The sequence below is a fragment of the Triturus cristatus genome, chromosome 2_2 (assembly GCF_964204655.1).
Source record: "Triturus cristatus chromosome 2_2, aTriCri1.1, whole genome shotgun sequence".
NCBI classification, from domain to species: domain Eukaryota; kingdom Metazoa; phylum Chordata; class Amphibia; order Caudata; family Salamandridae; genus Triturus; species Triturus cristatus.
In genome coordinates, this window is record NC_140582.1 from 206,975,730 (window position 1) to 206,992,048 (window position 16,319).

At 46.3% G+C, this 16,319-nt stretch overlaps 1 protein-coding gene across 7 annotated transcripts in view; it reads left to right on the forward strand.

The window, feature by feature from the left end:
* LIN54 (lin-54 DREAM MuvB core complex component) overlaps window positions 1-16,319 on the forward strand; it is a 497,293-nt gene that overhangs the window by 168,990 nt on the left and 311,984 nt on the right. For all 7 annotated transcript variants that reach the window (XM_085641194.1, XM_085641196.1, XM_085641198.1 and 4 more), the window contains one exon: window positions 9,484-9,607. In XM_085641194.1, the coding sequence (XP_085497320.1) occupies window positions 9,484-9,607 (124 nt within the window). The remainder of the gene's footprint in view (window positions 1-9,483; window positions 9,608-16,319) is intronic.

Here is a 16,319-nt window from a genome sequence, read left to right on the forward strand (position 1 = left end):
CCTACCTAGTGTATACTCAAGCTGAAATACTCCGCGAATGTACACGTCATTATCAGGGGCTATACAGATCCGTAGCTATGTCCTTCCCGGCAGAAATAGAGCAGCACCTAGCATTGGTTGGTCTACATCAGGGGTACTCACAAACTTTCTCTCGGGGGCCAAATTTACAGTGTGGTTTGTGGCTGAGGGCCGCACCGGTGGAGACGGGGTCAGAGGGGGAGGGACGGGGCTAAAGCAAAAAAAGAATTGTGACCATGAGGTTGAACACAGGTCCCTGCAGCAGACGCCTTCGTCCACTGAGCCTCTCCCTCTCCCTTCCCCTCCCCTCCCCTCCCCTCTCCCTTCCCCTCCCCTTTCCCTTCCCCTCCCTCCCCCTCTCCCTACCTCTCTCCACCTCCCTCCCTCTCCCTCTCTCCCCTTCCCTCTCCCTCCCTCCCCCTCCCTCTCTCTCCCTGTCTCTCTCCCTCCGTTGCCCTCCCTCCGTCTCCCTCCTCCCTCTCCGTCTCCCTCCTCCCTCTCCGTCTCCCTCCTCCCTCTCCGTCTCCCTCCTCCCTCTCCGTCTCCCTCCTCCCTCTCCGTCTCCCTCCTCCCTCTCCGTCTCCCTCCTCCCTCTCCGTCTCCCTCCTCCCTCTTTGTCTCCCTCCTCCCTCTCTTTCTCCCTCCTCCCTCTCTGTCTCCCTCCTCCCTCTCTGTCTCCCTCCTCCCTCTCTGTCTCCCTCCTCCCTCTCCGTCTCCCTCCTCCCTCTCCGTCTCCCTCCTCCCTCTCCGTCTCCCTCCTCCCTCTCCGTCTCCCTCCTCCCTCTCCGTCTCCCTCCTCCCTCTCCGTCTCCCTCCTCCCTCTCCGTCTCCCTCCTCCCTCTGTCTCCCTCCTCCCTCTGTCTCCCTCCTCCCTCTGTCTCCCTCCTCCCTCTGTCTCCCTCCTCCCTCTGTCGCCCTCCCTCTGTCGCCCTCCCTCTGTCGCCCTCCCTCTGTCTCCCTCCCTCCCAAAGAAAGAAGGGGGTCTGGGAGTTATTGGACCTCAGTTTATAATAAATGTGAGATAACGTGTGCCTTGGTGCTTTCACTGTATCCGGGCAGACTCGAAATGGTGTCTGCATAAAGCAGACGATGTGAACGTGAAATCGAGCGCAGTTAACGGCGGCGTGTTCCAGGGTGACCAAGGGTGGTACACTTATAACATCCTGGGCTCCTCGCCCAGTTGACCGGGGGCGAGCGGTCCGTGTGACTACAATTGAATGGATGGATACGGAGACAAAGGCTGACCGAAGCGCGGGCTTCGGCTCCAACATACATCATCCAACCGGAGGGTTCCCTTTTCTCCACAGCTCATTGGAGAGACAGCCTGCAGCCTCCGGTTGAGTAGCCAATCGTTGCACACTGCGGGCTATTTTCGAACGTGGGGCGGGAGCTTCAGCCAACCAGAGCAGCCCTACGTCTTCGAGTGCATAATAGGGCTCTTGCCTGCCTGAACTCCATTCTTCCTCGCTCGTACACCGGTACGATGTCTGAAAGGTCCGCGGGCCGCCAAGGAAGGCTTGCCGGGCTGCTGGCGGCCCGTACTATGAGTAACCCTGGTCTACATTGTCTTACCCCGGAGCAAAGGCTGGAATTGGATGAACTGATATCCCCAGAAGAAATGCAGGCCAGTATTCTCACCCTGGCATCATGAAAGACCCACGATCAGGACGGTCTCCCAAAAAAGTTTTACAAAGCCTACGCCACCCTATTGGTGCATCGGCTATAAATAGGGTATGATAATGCACTCTAGGATTCCTGCCTCGCAACGAGAGGCGCTCTTGGTCTCCTTCCCTAAACCGGACAGGGACATAACCTAGCTAGGGTCCTATAGACCGCTGGCAATGCTTAACAGTGCCTACAAAATCTCAGCCCATTATCGCAGCCAGGCTGGCTCTCCTGGTCCCTTCACTCGTGCACCCTGACCAAAACGGTTTGGTACCCTCCCGCAATACTTCTCTAAACATATGGCAGTGCTTTAGAATTCAAGAGAACGGGCCCCAGGTATGGCTTGATTCGGGCTGCCTTGTCTTTCACCTGGAAAAGGCCTTTGAATCGCTCGAGTGTAGTTATTTTTTCTCAGTCTTCCGCCAATATGGGTTGGGGAACGATTTATGCAGCTAACGCTGTTGCTATACACGGATCCCCTTTTTAGGGTCCACATTGGACAACAGATATCGGAGCCCGTTCCCATTGGCTGGGCCACCATGCAGGGCTGCCCACTCTCGCCTCTGTTGTTTTCATTTGCAATGGAGCCACTAGCCGTGGAGCTGAGTAATGGGGGTGGGGAATGGGGAATCCTCTTAGGAGATGCCCTGCACGTCGTGTCTCTGTATGCAGATGACGTGCTCCTATACCTGAGAGACATCCATAACGTCCAGGATGCGGTTTCAGAGATCCTACAGCGGTTTGCCCAGCTGTTGGGACTCTGGGTTAATTCGTGGAAGTCTTGCCTATATCCTTTCAATCGCAGGACCCAGGACTTCTAGTTAATGGAGAAAACATACAATGGCAACCGATGTCCTTCCGGTATTTAAGGATCCGCATCTACCAAACCGCCGAGGACATCATTGATGACAAACCTCTCAGGGTAATAACATCTATCAGATCTCAGATGAGGTTCTGGCAGACTCTTCCGCTGCCTGGTCTCGGCCGCATCGCGCTTCTAAAAATAATTGTGTTGCCCAGCTTGCTATATTATTTTGCCAATATGCCAGTATACATCCGAGCAAAAACTTTTTGCAAGCTAGAGCAATGGATAATGGAGTTCATGTGGAACAGAGGGAGACACAGGGTGGAGTTTCGGAAACTGTACGCACTGGAGGAGTAGAGTGGACTAGCTGTCCCCAATCTGGAGCTCTTCTACCTAGTCACCCAATTACAGTGGGTATCGAAGTGGGTGGCGGGCCTGGGGCAGGAGGACACGGTGACGCTGTCCCCCGCATGGTCACTGACTAACCTATATCATCTATTCCACCCCACGATTAGAATCCCTGCTCCGAGGCCTGGACTAATAGATATGGTCCACCGCTGTTACAGGCGAGGTTTGTACCGTACTTAGGGGACCGCCCCATAGGCGTCCGGCGCTCCCCCTGCTGGGCGCTTCAAGGGGCAGGGAGGATACCACGGTGACAGAACTGGTGTCATAGAATGCGGCAGGGATACAAATGATAGGTGATTTATTCAAAGATGGAAAATTGCTGACATATTAGGGCCAATCACAGAGATCAGACATTCCACCAGGTTAGTTCCTACTATACAACTCGCTAGTAGCCTCACAGACGCGGGTCTCAGGAAACCTAGATACTGAACTCCAACAACATCTGGTAATACAATATTTAAATGTGAATGGGTCAAGCAGTCATATAATACAATGGTTGACTGAGGCATTGTTGGTACACTCGAGGTACCCGCTTGTCTCCCTGCGGGGCAAGTGGCAGATGGATATAGGAAGTCCCTTGACGGACACAGAATGGGACAGGGTTCTGGCCGGCGCTACACATATACCATGGAATGCTAGGTTCCCCCTTATTCAATGCTATATAATCCACAGGCCATACTTGTCCCCCGATAATTTAAGTAGATACTTTCAAATGAGCTCTGCGGCCTGTCCCCGATGTGGCCTGGTTGGTGCCGGTATCCTACACATGCTGTGGTCATGCGAAGCTCTGTTTCAAAACTGGCGGAAGGTAACTTCCTGTCTAGCCCCATGTACAGAACGAACAAAACTACACACCTGGGAAGAATGTATATTGGGTTTGATCCCTAGATCCAAGAGCCATAAAGTAACTGCCCCCCGCCCCATCACACGGCATGGAAACAGTCTCTCTTAGTATGGGCACAAGCGGAAAGCACTGCACTGAACAGGGAAGATGCCCTGATATTTAGAAAATATCCCATTGCAAAACACTGGGACTCCATACTAAGGGCCCTACAACTTATCACTCACCCGGAGGATGAGGAACTACACGGAAGTTGTGTACACAGGATTGGAATATAGAAATGGGGTTACCAGGACCGCTTGCGGGTATTTCTCTTATGAGTGGTTGGGCAGAGGGCACTTCACGAGGGACTGATGATTAAAAGCGAACTGGGTGATACAGTGGGTGGTTTGGGAAATGATTCAGCAACGTTTCAAAGTTTAGTTTGTATTTGTTTAATACCACAATATCTCTGGCAAGTAATTCCATGGGGGGTTTGACACCGGTCAGGTTGCTTCAGCCCGTAAATCATAGATTACTCGTTACTAATCACAAGTTTGACATTCAGTCTCTATTTCTGAAATGCATGAACGATAGCCCTAAATGGAATAATGCATTGCTGGAAATTAGCCTGCCTCACATACATCCTAAATGTCTATATTTTGACCATTGTTATTTACTACTAATGTCAATATTCATTTCAACATCTTCATCTAATATACCAGTGTATGTAAAATAATACACAAAATGCCAATAAAGACATTAAAAACAAATGGTCGTGGCAACAGTAGAATTGCCTTGAATCTTGTATAGAAATATGTGTTCAGAGTTTAATCCTTTAGAGTGACCCAAACTTCAATCTGTGATTTTGGTTATTCTTCTCTTGTCATGCTATTATTTCCAGTGCATTGCATTCTTGCAAAACCAGAGGTTCTGTTCCAGTCTGCATCTACCTCATAAACATAGAAGGTCTCTAGAATTGACGGATACTGTTACTCAGTGTAGAACAGCCACAGAGCAGTTCCAATAACGCAAGTCTCTTTTTTATTATAACCCATCTTTAAAACAGGAATAGTGCATATTTCATTTAAGTATATGTGCTTTAGTAGCAGATTGCAGTCTAACATCTTTCCTATTAAAGTGGAAGATCTTATTGTTGGCCTCTAAATTGAGTTTGATGCCTTGCTTGTCCTCCTTCAACTCATGCTGTCAAGTAGCTGGGGGTTGAGTAGATATTTGATTAGTAGGGGATTGCTAGACAGGCTATTATTATACATTTATTTAAAATATATTTATTGTAATTTTATCAATATTAAATACATGAGGAGATTTATCCATAATAAGCAACCAAGTAAGAAGGAATCTGGAACCATATTGACATATTGGCATTAATTGTCAATTTGTCATAAATTCTTATACATTCATTCAGTTTTATCAGGACATCCTTCAACCATATTATATTACATGGTTAATAAAAAAAAATGGTTTAATGAAAAAAGACAAACCTTTATACTTTTAAGCATATCAGGACAGCTCCCACTGTTTAGTAAAGTGCCAAAACAGTGCATTCCATCTTCCCCCAATTTGTGTACCACAGGACAATTTTATTAAAAATCATGTTTCATCTTGTCCTATCTCTAAATCCTTTTTCCAATGATGAATTGGTACTCAAATACAGTTTCCCATTTTTTTTTGGCTCTCCGACCTTTCCGTTATTAAATCATCTTTTCAATGGTCTAATTGATTGCCCTTAGAGGTAGAAAGTCTAATGTGAGTGCATCAATAAGATTATCTTCATATGAGTGTGTAGCTGTCTGTGGATTTGTGGGTACGCTGTGGCTGGTGGTTCTGAGCAGGGGAGGTGGAGAGCACAGATTCCATCAATCAGGTGTTCTGTTTGCCTTATGGTTTTGGTCGAGTGGGGGGGAGTTGAGAGGTGGTGGGGTGAGGGGGCTGCGGGTGGATGAGGATGGGAGGGGGAGGAAGGGTGGTTGGGCCAGGGGGGGGGGGGGGGGGAGACAAGGGGGTGTTTGAAGGTGGAAACAAGTATTTTGCATGAAGAGATTCAAATTTTTTGTTGAAAGGACATGGCCTTGACTTACGTGGGCTTGACCTATATAGAAGATTGGGAGGATATTTTTAAGTCTGTAGATATAGGGCCGTTGAAAATGATAAGATGGCTAAACCTCCTGCACCAACTTCAGGTAGTTCAAAACTCCGCAGCAAGGGCGATCTTTGGCCTACCTCGACAAGCTCGGGCTTCAGAGCTGCTTTCTTCCCTTCATTGGCTCCCAGTTAAGAAGCGGATTACTTTCAAGGCTCTCACTTTAGCCCACAAGGCACTCCATTTGGTTGGGGCCTCGTACATTCAGAAACGGCTTCTTTTCTTTAAACCCACCAGATCTCTCCGATCTGAATGTCTTGGCCTGGCAACGGTTCCTCCCATTAGAAGGGTCAGGATAGGTGGTCGTTCCTTTACACATCTTGCCCCAAAACTATGGAACTCCTTGCCTGTGGATCTGCGCCGTACTTCTAATCTGCTTGCCTTTAGAAAGGCCCTGAAAACTTGGCTTTACAAGCAGTAACTTGTTATGTTTGTGTTTTCCTCCATCTTCTTTCTCAGTTTGGGGTCAGAAAGCGCCGGGACACTCCCTGGAGTAGCCGTGCGCTATATAAGCAACCCCAATAACATAACATAACATAATGGGATGAAACTCCAAGTTGCAACAGTGAACATATGTGGATTAAAAAGTGATGCCAAAAGCCGTAAGATTGTCGAGGATCTAAAAATGTTGTGGGCCGATATCCTCTGCTTGTAGGAAACGCATGTGGAGGGCTCTAGGAAGAAATTACTAGAGCAGTTAGTTTCCCCTGATAGCTTATACTATGCAAGGGACTAGAACAAGAGGGGTGGCTATTTTAGGACAGAGAAACAGAACTTAGCTTTAAAAGGTGCCTGACGGATAATATGAGGGATGGGCTATTGTGGAATGCAATAGTGCTATGGTTATCTTTACGATATGTTCAGTATATGGGTCTACAATGGATGGCCCTGAAATATTAGATTTTTTTTTAAACACAGAATTGGCAGTATGGCCTACCCCGATAATATTGTGTGGCGTTTTGAGTATTAATGGGATTGAAGGGCTGTGGAAACTTAGTACAGACAAATGTTTGTCGTAAACCTAGAATTTTTAAAGCATTGCCATATTTAGTAAAGGATAACAGGCTGTTGGACGTATGGCATCATCATCTTAAAGTATGTTTTCTTTGGCTCCTCACAAGTTACACACTAGGGTAGACTATTTTTTGGTCTCACACAATTTGGTATCAACATGTAAAATCGAAAAATTTCCCCGAGTTATGTCGGACCACAACCTTTTGGTTCTAGAGGTCTCTTATTTAGGGGTCCCAAGAACAGCGAAAAGTTGGTCCTTAGAAAAAAGAAATTTTTGAGTGACCAGAACTGTAACGCTCATATGAGCAAATGGATGTAAGATTTTTTGGAGCGTTATAGAGGTAACACAGGCATCTGCATGGTGTGGGATGCCTTTAAGGCTAGTGTAAAGGGGGGGGGGTGAGGGGGGAATGCTTTGTTTCAAACTGAATCGACAAAAAAAAAAAGCAACATAAATTGACTCAGCAGTATAAAGATTTGGGGATATTGAGGAGGATCTCGTAGGTTTCATTGGGGCTGGGTTAAATATTGAAAATATACGCTATAAACTCGTGCTAGCCAAAGCTGCTATCAATGACATTTCTGCGGCAAGAGCAGCGGAGAAGTTTATTGCATGGTGATAGGTATGTCATGAATATAGGGAGAGAGTGGGGCATCTACTAGTGGTAAGGACAAGACAGAAAACAGTCTGTCGTGAGTTCCTGAAGATTAAAAACTGCAAGGAAGACCTAATTACTGACTAAGCTGGAGTTCTGTGAATTTTATGAGAAACTATACAGCAATGAGGGTTTTTTTGATGAAGAAAACACAAGGAACTATCTGTATTCTATCCAGTTAGAGAAGTTCTCCCTCGAAGATCGTGAATCATAAGATACTCCATTTACGGAGGAAGAAATTTATAGGGCCCTTGGGGACCTCCCTTTGGGAAAAGCGGTGGGAACCGATTGGATTCTACTTGAATACCATAAAGTATTTGTCACTACTATTAGGGCCCGATCTAATTAATACATTATGCCAGGTACCAAAGAGACAACCTGCTCCAGAGACGTTGACCAGGGTCAATATAACTGTGTTCTTAAACGGGAAAACATCAATAGACCCTTGGTCTTAAAGCCTGGCTACAATTGATGGGGGGGGGGGGGGGGTGACAGTCGGACCAGTTATGGATCAAAAGGGGGACAAGACAGCGATGTCCATGGTTCTCTGCAATTATTTGCATGCTATATCGATCCGCTGATCAGGAAGATTGAGGATAACACTAGAATCAAACCTATGCGTTTTCTGGGGCACAGGCACAATACAGAATTTACTGGGCTATGCTGAAGATCTATCCGTACTAACCCCTGAAACTAGTTTAGCACTGGTGGAAATTAAAAAGGCAGCTTTGGCATATAGGGAAATATCTGGTTATGCGTTAAACCATCATAAAACAACATTAATAGTAAATAGGCTGGTAAAACTAGAACATTCAAGGGTAATAAATTCAGCAATAAACCTGGGAGTAAACATAAAAGCAGAGTTAGATCAAACTATTTTGCTGAACCTTACTCCAGTAATTCAGAAGGAGAAGCAGGACTTTGGCAAGATGGACAATCTACACTTCTCTATAGTAGGTCGCTGTAACACTGTGAAAAAATATTTTTTTGCTACAAGGTCTCTTAATGAAATAAAATATATGCTATCAGCTTTGCACTGCTACTATCAAAGGTGTTGATTATTTGATTAGCAGTGATATTTTCGGTTTGATAACCTGGATTGCCTTATTCTGATTGCCTCAGGTTTCATTTGAACAAAGCTTTCTTTAAGTACAAGTTTATATCCCCTTTAAGTTGCATGCTGTTCATTTCTTTTATAGGTAAGACCTGCATTGTTGATACTATGTTAATTAAGAGGTTACATGCACTGATCGTCAAATTAATTCCCTATGGTTATAAGGAGCAACTGTGGCCCTGAATTGTTTTCATTTTAGGAACTATGAATACAATTGTTTGGGATAGGAATGTGCGAACCCTTTCTGAACGTAGCATGGCCAAGGCTGAAATAAATAGTATTAAAGCTGTTAGTGGTAGGCATTGAAAGATATTTTTTAGAGTTGTCCCATGTCCCACTTTTTAAGGCATAGGTAAACTATATTGAATAAAAAAAAAGAACCTTAACATTGTGTTGAACGAAATATAGGAAATGGTTGGGAAAGTTAAAGATTGCAACATGACAACTCAGATGTGCCCAATTGTACTTTCCAAGCTTTTGTTTCCCAAAAGCAGGAAAACATGACATTCTTATGTAAATAAGCCTTAAACAGGACGTTTATATATGTTTTTCAGAGTCCGTTTTGATGGGGTATCTGTGTTTGCTGGTACTTATACCCATGCAAAGTTGATGCTTTACTGTAGTTGGGGAAGCTAGCAGGGTATATGTTGAATGTTCAGATATTAGGAGAGAACTGATGGGGTTGAGGGGTTGCTGTGAGTTCGGTTTGTGGTTCCTTAAATGTGTGTGATATCTGCTGTGGGAAGATGGTGTTTTATTGACTGTTTTAATGCATTTGTGAAATAATGAAGTAAGATTCTTTTTATTCTAATCTTTCAGATTGCCAAGAAGACTCCTGTGTCCTCGTCGGGTGCTGTCTTCACAAAATTGATAATCGCAAAACCATTAAATAGTAAAGCGGTCACATCAGGACAAGCGACAACTGTATCCTCCGTCTTCTCAGGTGGTAGCCCTTAATGTGTTCTTTCTGTTTTGGCATGCCCGGATATATGCTTATGTAAGAGTCCCTATTACGTGAACGAAAACCAAAAGCATTCTAAAACATATGAACGTTTGTGTTGCTTACTGATGGCGCTAAATTGATCTTACCATCACGTAATGTAGTTCTCTTGTGTTTTTTGTACCTTTTACAGTTAAGAGTTTTCAGAGCGTATATTTCTTTTTATTACATATGTATAACCGTTGATGATTCGACATTCGGGCCTTTAAAAAAAAAAAAAACTTTGTGCAGAGCTCAATGCTTGCCTAGACACAGTACAACAAAATACTACCCTTGAATGTGATGACAACCATCTCCCTGACAATTGTGTGTATCTCACTGTTCATTCAACTGCCAGATTACCCCTCAAATCCTTGCTAAAGGCCAATCACCATCATCCGGTAAAGCTCCATGTGTGAAATGACCTTCTATCAATGGTTGAACTGAACATGCACTGATCAAACTGCTGTATAACATTATATATTTTAGAAATCTTTCTAGCCTTTTGAATGAGTAATTTGAACTGAGATGAAATCGCAAGTATCCTAGGTAAGTGGAGACATAACTGCATTGTCAACTTGTACAAGCTTACCCTTCTTCTAATAATAGCATTCTGGGTAGAGCTGCAAGAGAATAACATCTGTTGAGCCACATTTAAAGGCGAGAAGGCCCACCAAATTGGCAAAATGATGACGCACAAAATATCTTGCTTGGGAATCCTCTGAACCGAATTGTCTAAAGCCTTTCTGAACGGCAGTGCTAGCATTTGTGTACAATATGAAAGTCTTGCCTTTCATGACTTAAGCGGTTTCCTGCATGGTATTAGCAATAAAAATATCTGGTTTTGATGTTGGTGATATGTGCAAAGACATTATGAAATGATCACATTGGTCACTGTTACCAGTTGACAATTCTAGCTTTCATATTTGCAAAAACACCAGAAACGTCCATCTGCTTTCCTGTGGTTGAATCCAGCTTTACATTGCAATCTAGACCTCGCAATGAGATATGCTATCTCGTCAACTTGGGATTTTCACCATTTATTGTTATCTGCCACTTGGGTGGTTTGTGATCTGTCTGGACTGTACACTTCGTACCAAACAGATATTGCTGGTACCTTCTCAAAGACCACACTATGGCAAAGTGTTCTTTCTCATTGCTGCCCAGTTCCGTTCCCTGTATATTAACCTACCACTAACAAAGGCCAGATATGGGATAAGTATTGCTTTTGACAGGCAGTCTAACTCTTGTTTCATTAACAAAAACCGGTGTCAACCCTTGAGTAAGCCAGAAAATATGTTGAAATCTCTCTACACTAATGCCGTGATCCATCTTTCTGGGCCCCTAAGTGGTGGCTTCAGGAACTTGGAGCCCTTCAAACCCCAAGTGCAAAGGTAAAAAAATCCTTGGTGTCCTGTTCGATAGTGAACTATTGTTTGAAGGCCACATCAACCTCATCACATCTTCTTGCTTCTTCCTGTTGAAGTTGCTACGGAAAGTTTTTTTTTTCCTTTTATACCTGAAGCTGTGCAGAAGACTGTAGTCAACGCCCTAGTCACATCTAGGTTAGACTACTGCAATGCGCAGTTCACCAACATCCAACGAAGGACTCCGAACAAGCTACAGATCCTCCAGGACCCCGGCAGCCCCCCCTTCTGGGCATTCTCAAGCACAAGTCCGTATCAAGTCCTGTCCCAGTTGCACTGGCTCCCCATTAGTGAATATATTGATTTTAAGGCCCTTTGCATTGTTTTTAAATCTTTACACAACTTAGGCCCTGCATATCTGACACAACGCTTTAACGGCATTGAGTTTAAAGCACTCTGCATAGCGTTTAAAGCAGTACATGGTATAGGACCCATCTCTTTTAAACAGAATTTTCAGAGATATGCTCCCACCCGACAGCTACGCTCTGCCCATGGTCACAATTTGGTGATCCCCAGGTTTAAAACAAAACTTCCCTGGGAGGCAGAAGCTTTTTGGTGGGTACTACCAGACTCTGGAACTCTCTTCCTCTACCCCTAAAAATGAAACTCAACTGTTAGCCTTCAGAAAAGCACTAAAAACATGGCTGTTCAATATTTGACCTATCTAGTCAGACTTCACGGCATAGTTGCTTGAGGAGCCAGCGTCTAGACACCTTTGGGTAATTGTTTGCGCTATATAAATTCGTTTTTCATTTAAGTTAATTTCATTCAGTGCTATATCCCTGCCAGACCCCTGCGAAAATCTTCCAAAAAAAAACTTTATTGTCCCCAAGTCAAAAGAAACAAAATGAGGTGGCAGAAGCAGGGTTCGATTCCCGACGCGGCAGGGTCTGGAGCCCAATTGTCCACGGACTCGATAATTCTCGCTTCGGTGCCTACTCTAAGCACGAGTTCACACTATGCAGCTCTGGGCAACAAGCTTGCTTAATCTCCACAACGGCCCCCCGCGGCGGGATGCCTGGCTTTCACCTCGGGGATGCCCAGTACGGGTTATCTCACAGGGAAAAACCAGGACGGGTTCCCAATGCAAGCGCCGAGATGCCCAAGGGTAATTTGAGCGCTATATAAGACCGCACATACATACATACATACATACATACATATATATATACTCTGCTAGGTTGTGGAAATCTTTGCCTCTCAAGCTGGAGGAGAAATCCAAGCTGCTTGACTTGAGAAAAGCATTTAAAACTTGGCCTTTCAACCTATAGGATTTCCCATGGCCTCTTCTTCTTCATCTGGAAGAACTCCTTCAGCTAGCTAGTGCCTAGATAGCACCAGGTAGTTGAGCGCTTAAAAATGTTTATTTTTTCATTTCACTTAACTGCTCGGATGTCAGCTCAAGCAAGTTGTACCCCTTCCACAGATCTATCCTCATGCTACTATGCAGTGTCAGGAAAAGGATGGCTTCCTCAACTTTTATTGTCATAACACTGATGTTCACAGTGTAACCTCTCAAGAGGGATGGCTTCACCTAGTTCACATGGAACACCCTCCAAAGCTTCTTTGTGACACCTATGTCCACAAAGTAGTTCACATAAGAAACGTTCTGCATTAACTTGTCTGGCCACATCATTTATCTTCCAACGTTCTGGGACAAATGGGCTTTAGCACAACACCTCCTGGTATCCAGACAGCTACGCATTCTGGTCAAACCCTTATTTATTAGCTCAATTCTAGCCTGAAGATACTGTGCCATCAACTTCCTGAGGCAAATCACATAGTCTACCACATCCTTCTGAAGTGACTCGAAGGTTCCTTCCCACCCTTCTCGGATCCAGGCTGGATGCCCAAACAGAATTTCCATGGGACCCCCTCCCGCCCAGCCCCCCCCCCCCCCCCCCCCCCACACACACTTTTGTGGAATTACCTGGTAAGCCAATAAAAGACACAACGGGAAAAGATCTCACTTCCTCCTGTTGGGAACTCTACTAGAGAAACTCATGCTCTTGGGGGTCTTTTAATCTCTCCACTAACCCATTGATTTGTGGATGGTACGTAGCGGAGAAGTGGTAGGTCACCCCAGCTTTATCCCACATCTCTTTCACCTCGCACCTGTCCTGGGTCTTTCTAATGTCCAAGTGCACTTCAAGGGCTGGTGATGGCAGGAAGGTCACGTGCTCGGACCTGGCTCAGGATTCAGTGGTTCACAGTAAACCACACCATCCTCCCAGCCAGCATAATGTCTTCTTACCACTTCTTTGTTCAAGTGTTCCTGGGTTCTCATCCGAAGTCCAACAAGCATATCGCACCCGACTTGCAAAATTCCTCCTGGATAGGTTGTCCTGCAACACACAACCCCTGCAGCTCTGGAAGTCACCCAGACTCCAATGCCTGGTCCACTTCAGGTTGCTTATCCTCTTCTACCTCTGGAGCACAGGCAATGGATGCCATTGCCTTCTTAGAGCTTGCCCTGTTGTCTCTGGAAATCTGGGCTGGGCCCCATCTCCTCCTGAGACAGATGTGCAGTCTGTACTTGAGCAAAACAGCTGACATCCACTCCATGTAGGTTTCTAGTTCAAGTACTAAACCAGGACCACTCAAGTAATTGACAGGCATCTTGATTCCCTCACCTCTACATCAGCATTTCCCCCCAACCAACTTAAGGAATTTTATGAAGCTATGTACCTCCTATGTGGACGAGCCAACCCCACCGAAGCGTCTTTAGGCCCCACAGGTTCCGGAAGGTGCCTCAACTGGATTTCTGCTGGCGGGTTGACCCTTGACGCTAACTGTGCTTTTGGATCCCTTCCTTGATATGGACAGGCTCCTGTTGCATATCCTCAATATTCACCACAGTCCATTCCAGTAGCGCAGTTCCCGGCGATGCTGACCTCATTGTCATTCCTGACTCCGATAAGGAGCCAGACCAGCATCGACTGACATTGACTCCTGTGCCAACTCAACCCAGATCACCTGGGTCGAAGACAGTGCCTCCCTTTTCTGACCAGCCTTGTGGAGAATACGAATGGGGTGGATTTGAGGAGCCTTATAATTATTCTGACCCACCTTAAAGAGCTCGTGGGCGGGGATAACTGGTATGAGGAACTAGCTGATGCCAGTGGTCTGGACACCTCACCACACACTGGCCTGATCTTTCCTGTTAGTGTGACGACGGAGGAACAGGCTTCATTTGCTATGGTGGTGTGGAGGGTGGTTGAGGTCCAAAGTTATCCCAGGTGTGCTCCCTACCACACCACAGAATAGGGAATCCAAGAGGCTGAACTCCTTTGGCAAGCAGATTTTCTTTTTAACCAGCCTTGCACTGTGGTCAGTGAACACCGTGTGCCTCTTGGGACGTTTTTCCCACACAGCATGGGTCTCAGTCGCCCAAGTGCTGGCCATGGTTTCGGAAGAGGCCCGAACCATCCTGACCCAGGCTTTTGCCTATTGCAGTGACACAGCAAAGTTCACGATGCACTGTTGGCTGGACACGACAGCCTCGCCAGGTAGAGTAGTTGCTTTGTTGCCACGCCTGGTTTAGGGCAACTGGCTTCTCTGGGGATGTTGAGGGATCCCTTATGAACATACCCTTCGATGGCACTCGCCGGTTTGGTAACAAGGCTGATTCCGTGCTTGAGCACTTTAAGGACAGTAGGTGGTTGGGACTCTCCATGGCACCATGCCAGCACTATTCTGCCTTCTGCTCCATCTGGGCTGCAATAGGAGCTACCAGCCGTGTCCATTTTCAACCAGCCACCACGGCCAGAAGTCTTCACAAGTCCTTTAAAGGATGCAGCTCCCACAAGCCTTGTGGGAGCAAAGCCAGAGGCCAGCGCAGACCGCCTAACCCCCAGCAGCCCCAGTCTTCAAACTCCTTTAATATGCTATCTTAACATCACGGTCAACTGATTGGTGGCAGGATCAAGCACCACCTGTTCCGCTGGCAGTCTAGAACTTTGGACAAATGGGTACTCCAAATTTTTCAGCAGAGTCACGCCCTTCCATTCATGAAAACCCACCGCCCATGCGGCCATCCTCAAATTAGCTGACGGAGGGCCACCTCTTCCTGCTGCATTAGGAAGTGCTGACTCTTTTGACCAAGGGTGCTGGCATTTGAAGTAGGTCATGGTTGCTATTCCAGCTACTTTCTAGTGCAGAAGTAGGACGGAGGCCTCCCCCTATCCTTGACCGGCGCACTCTTAACTATTTCCTGAGAAAGGAGAAATTCAAAATGCTCACGTTGGCTCAGGTCTTGTCTGCCCTGGAGACTGAATGGAAGCATTGGACATACAGGGTTCATATTTCCATATACCTGTCCTGCTGGTTCCCTTATGCATGCGTACTTTCAGTTCTCTGTGCTCTTCTTTGGCCTCAGCAGCGCTCCTCAGGTATTCGCAAAGGTGATGTCCGTGGTTGCAGCCGATCTGCGTATTTCAGGGGTTCCAGTCCCCCCTCACCTCTACGACTGGCTGTTGAAGGCGAACTCGCCCCAAGAGTCTTCACTCACTTCCAGATCACGGTGAACCCCCTGCATTCACTGGGGTTCTCTATCAATACGTTGAAGTCACACCAGACTCCCTCTCAGACGCTCCTGTTCATCTGAGCCATTCCGAACACAGTTCCATTCTGTGCCTATCCTCTGGAGCAGCGATTCCAGGGTGTTCAAGTTGTGATTCCAATGTTTTAGTCCCTATCCTAGAGTTCAGTGAAACTGACTGAGGTTGGTGGATGTTCTGGCCTTCTGCTTCCTGCTGGTAAACCGTGCTCGCTAGCATATGCGGGCTCTGCCATGAAACTTGAAGTCCCAGTGGGCGCAGCACCACAGGAATTGCTCCTACCTGGTCCAGATTACGAAGGGAACTGCAAAAGTCCTGCAGTGGTGGCTCACAAACCAATATTGGGTCAGCAGCAAACCCTTCTTCTTTCCTTGTCCAAATCTCAGAGGTGACAAAAGCATCGCTTTTGGGTTAGGGTAGCTATCTTGGAGCGGTGGAAATCAGAGGACTCTGGTCTCCAGCGGAGTCTTAGCTCCACATCAACCAGTTGAAGTTGAGAGTGATTTGCATGGCATTAAAGGCCTTTTCCCATTCTATATCCAGGGAAGATTAGTTCAGTTGTACAGACAAAACCATTGTCATGAGGTACTGCAACAAACACGACGTGTGGGGTCTGGACCCCGTGCCAGGAGGCTCTGGGCCTCTGGACATGGTTGGAATGTCAACATTTTCCTGGTCGTGCAACACCTT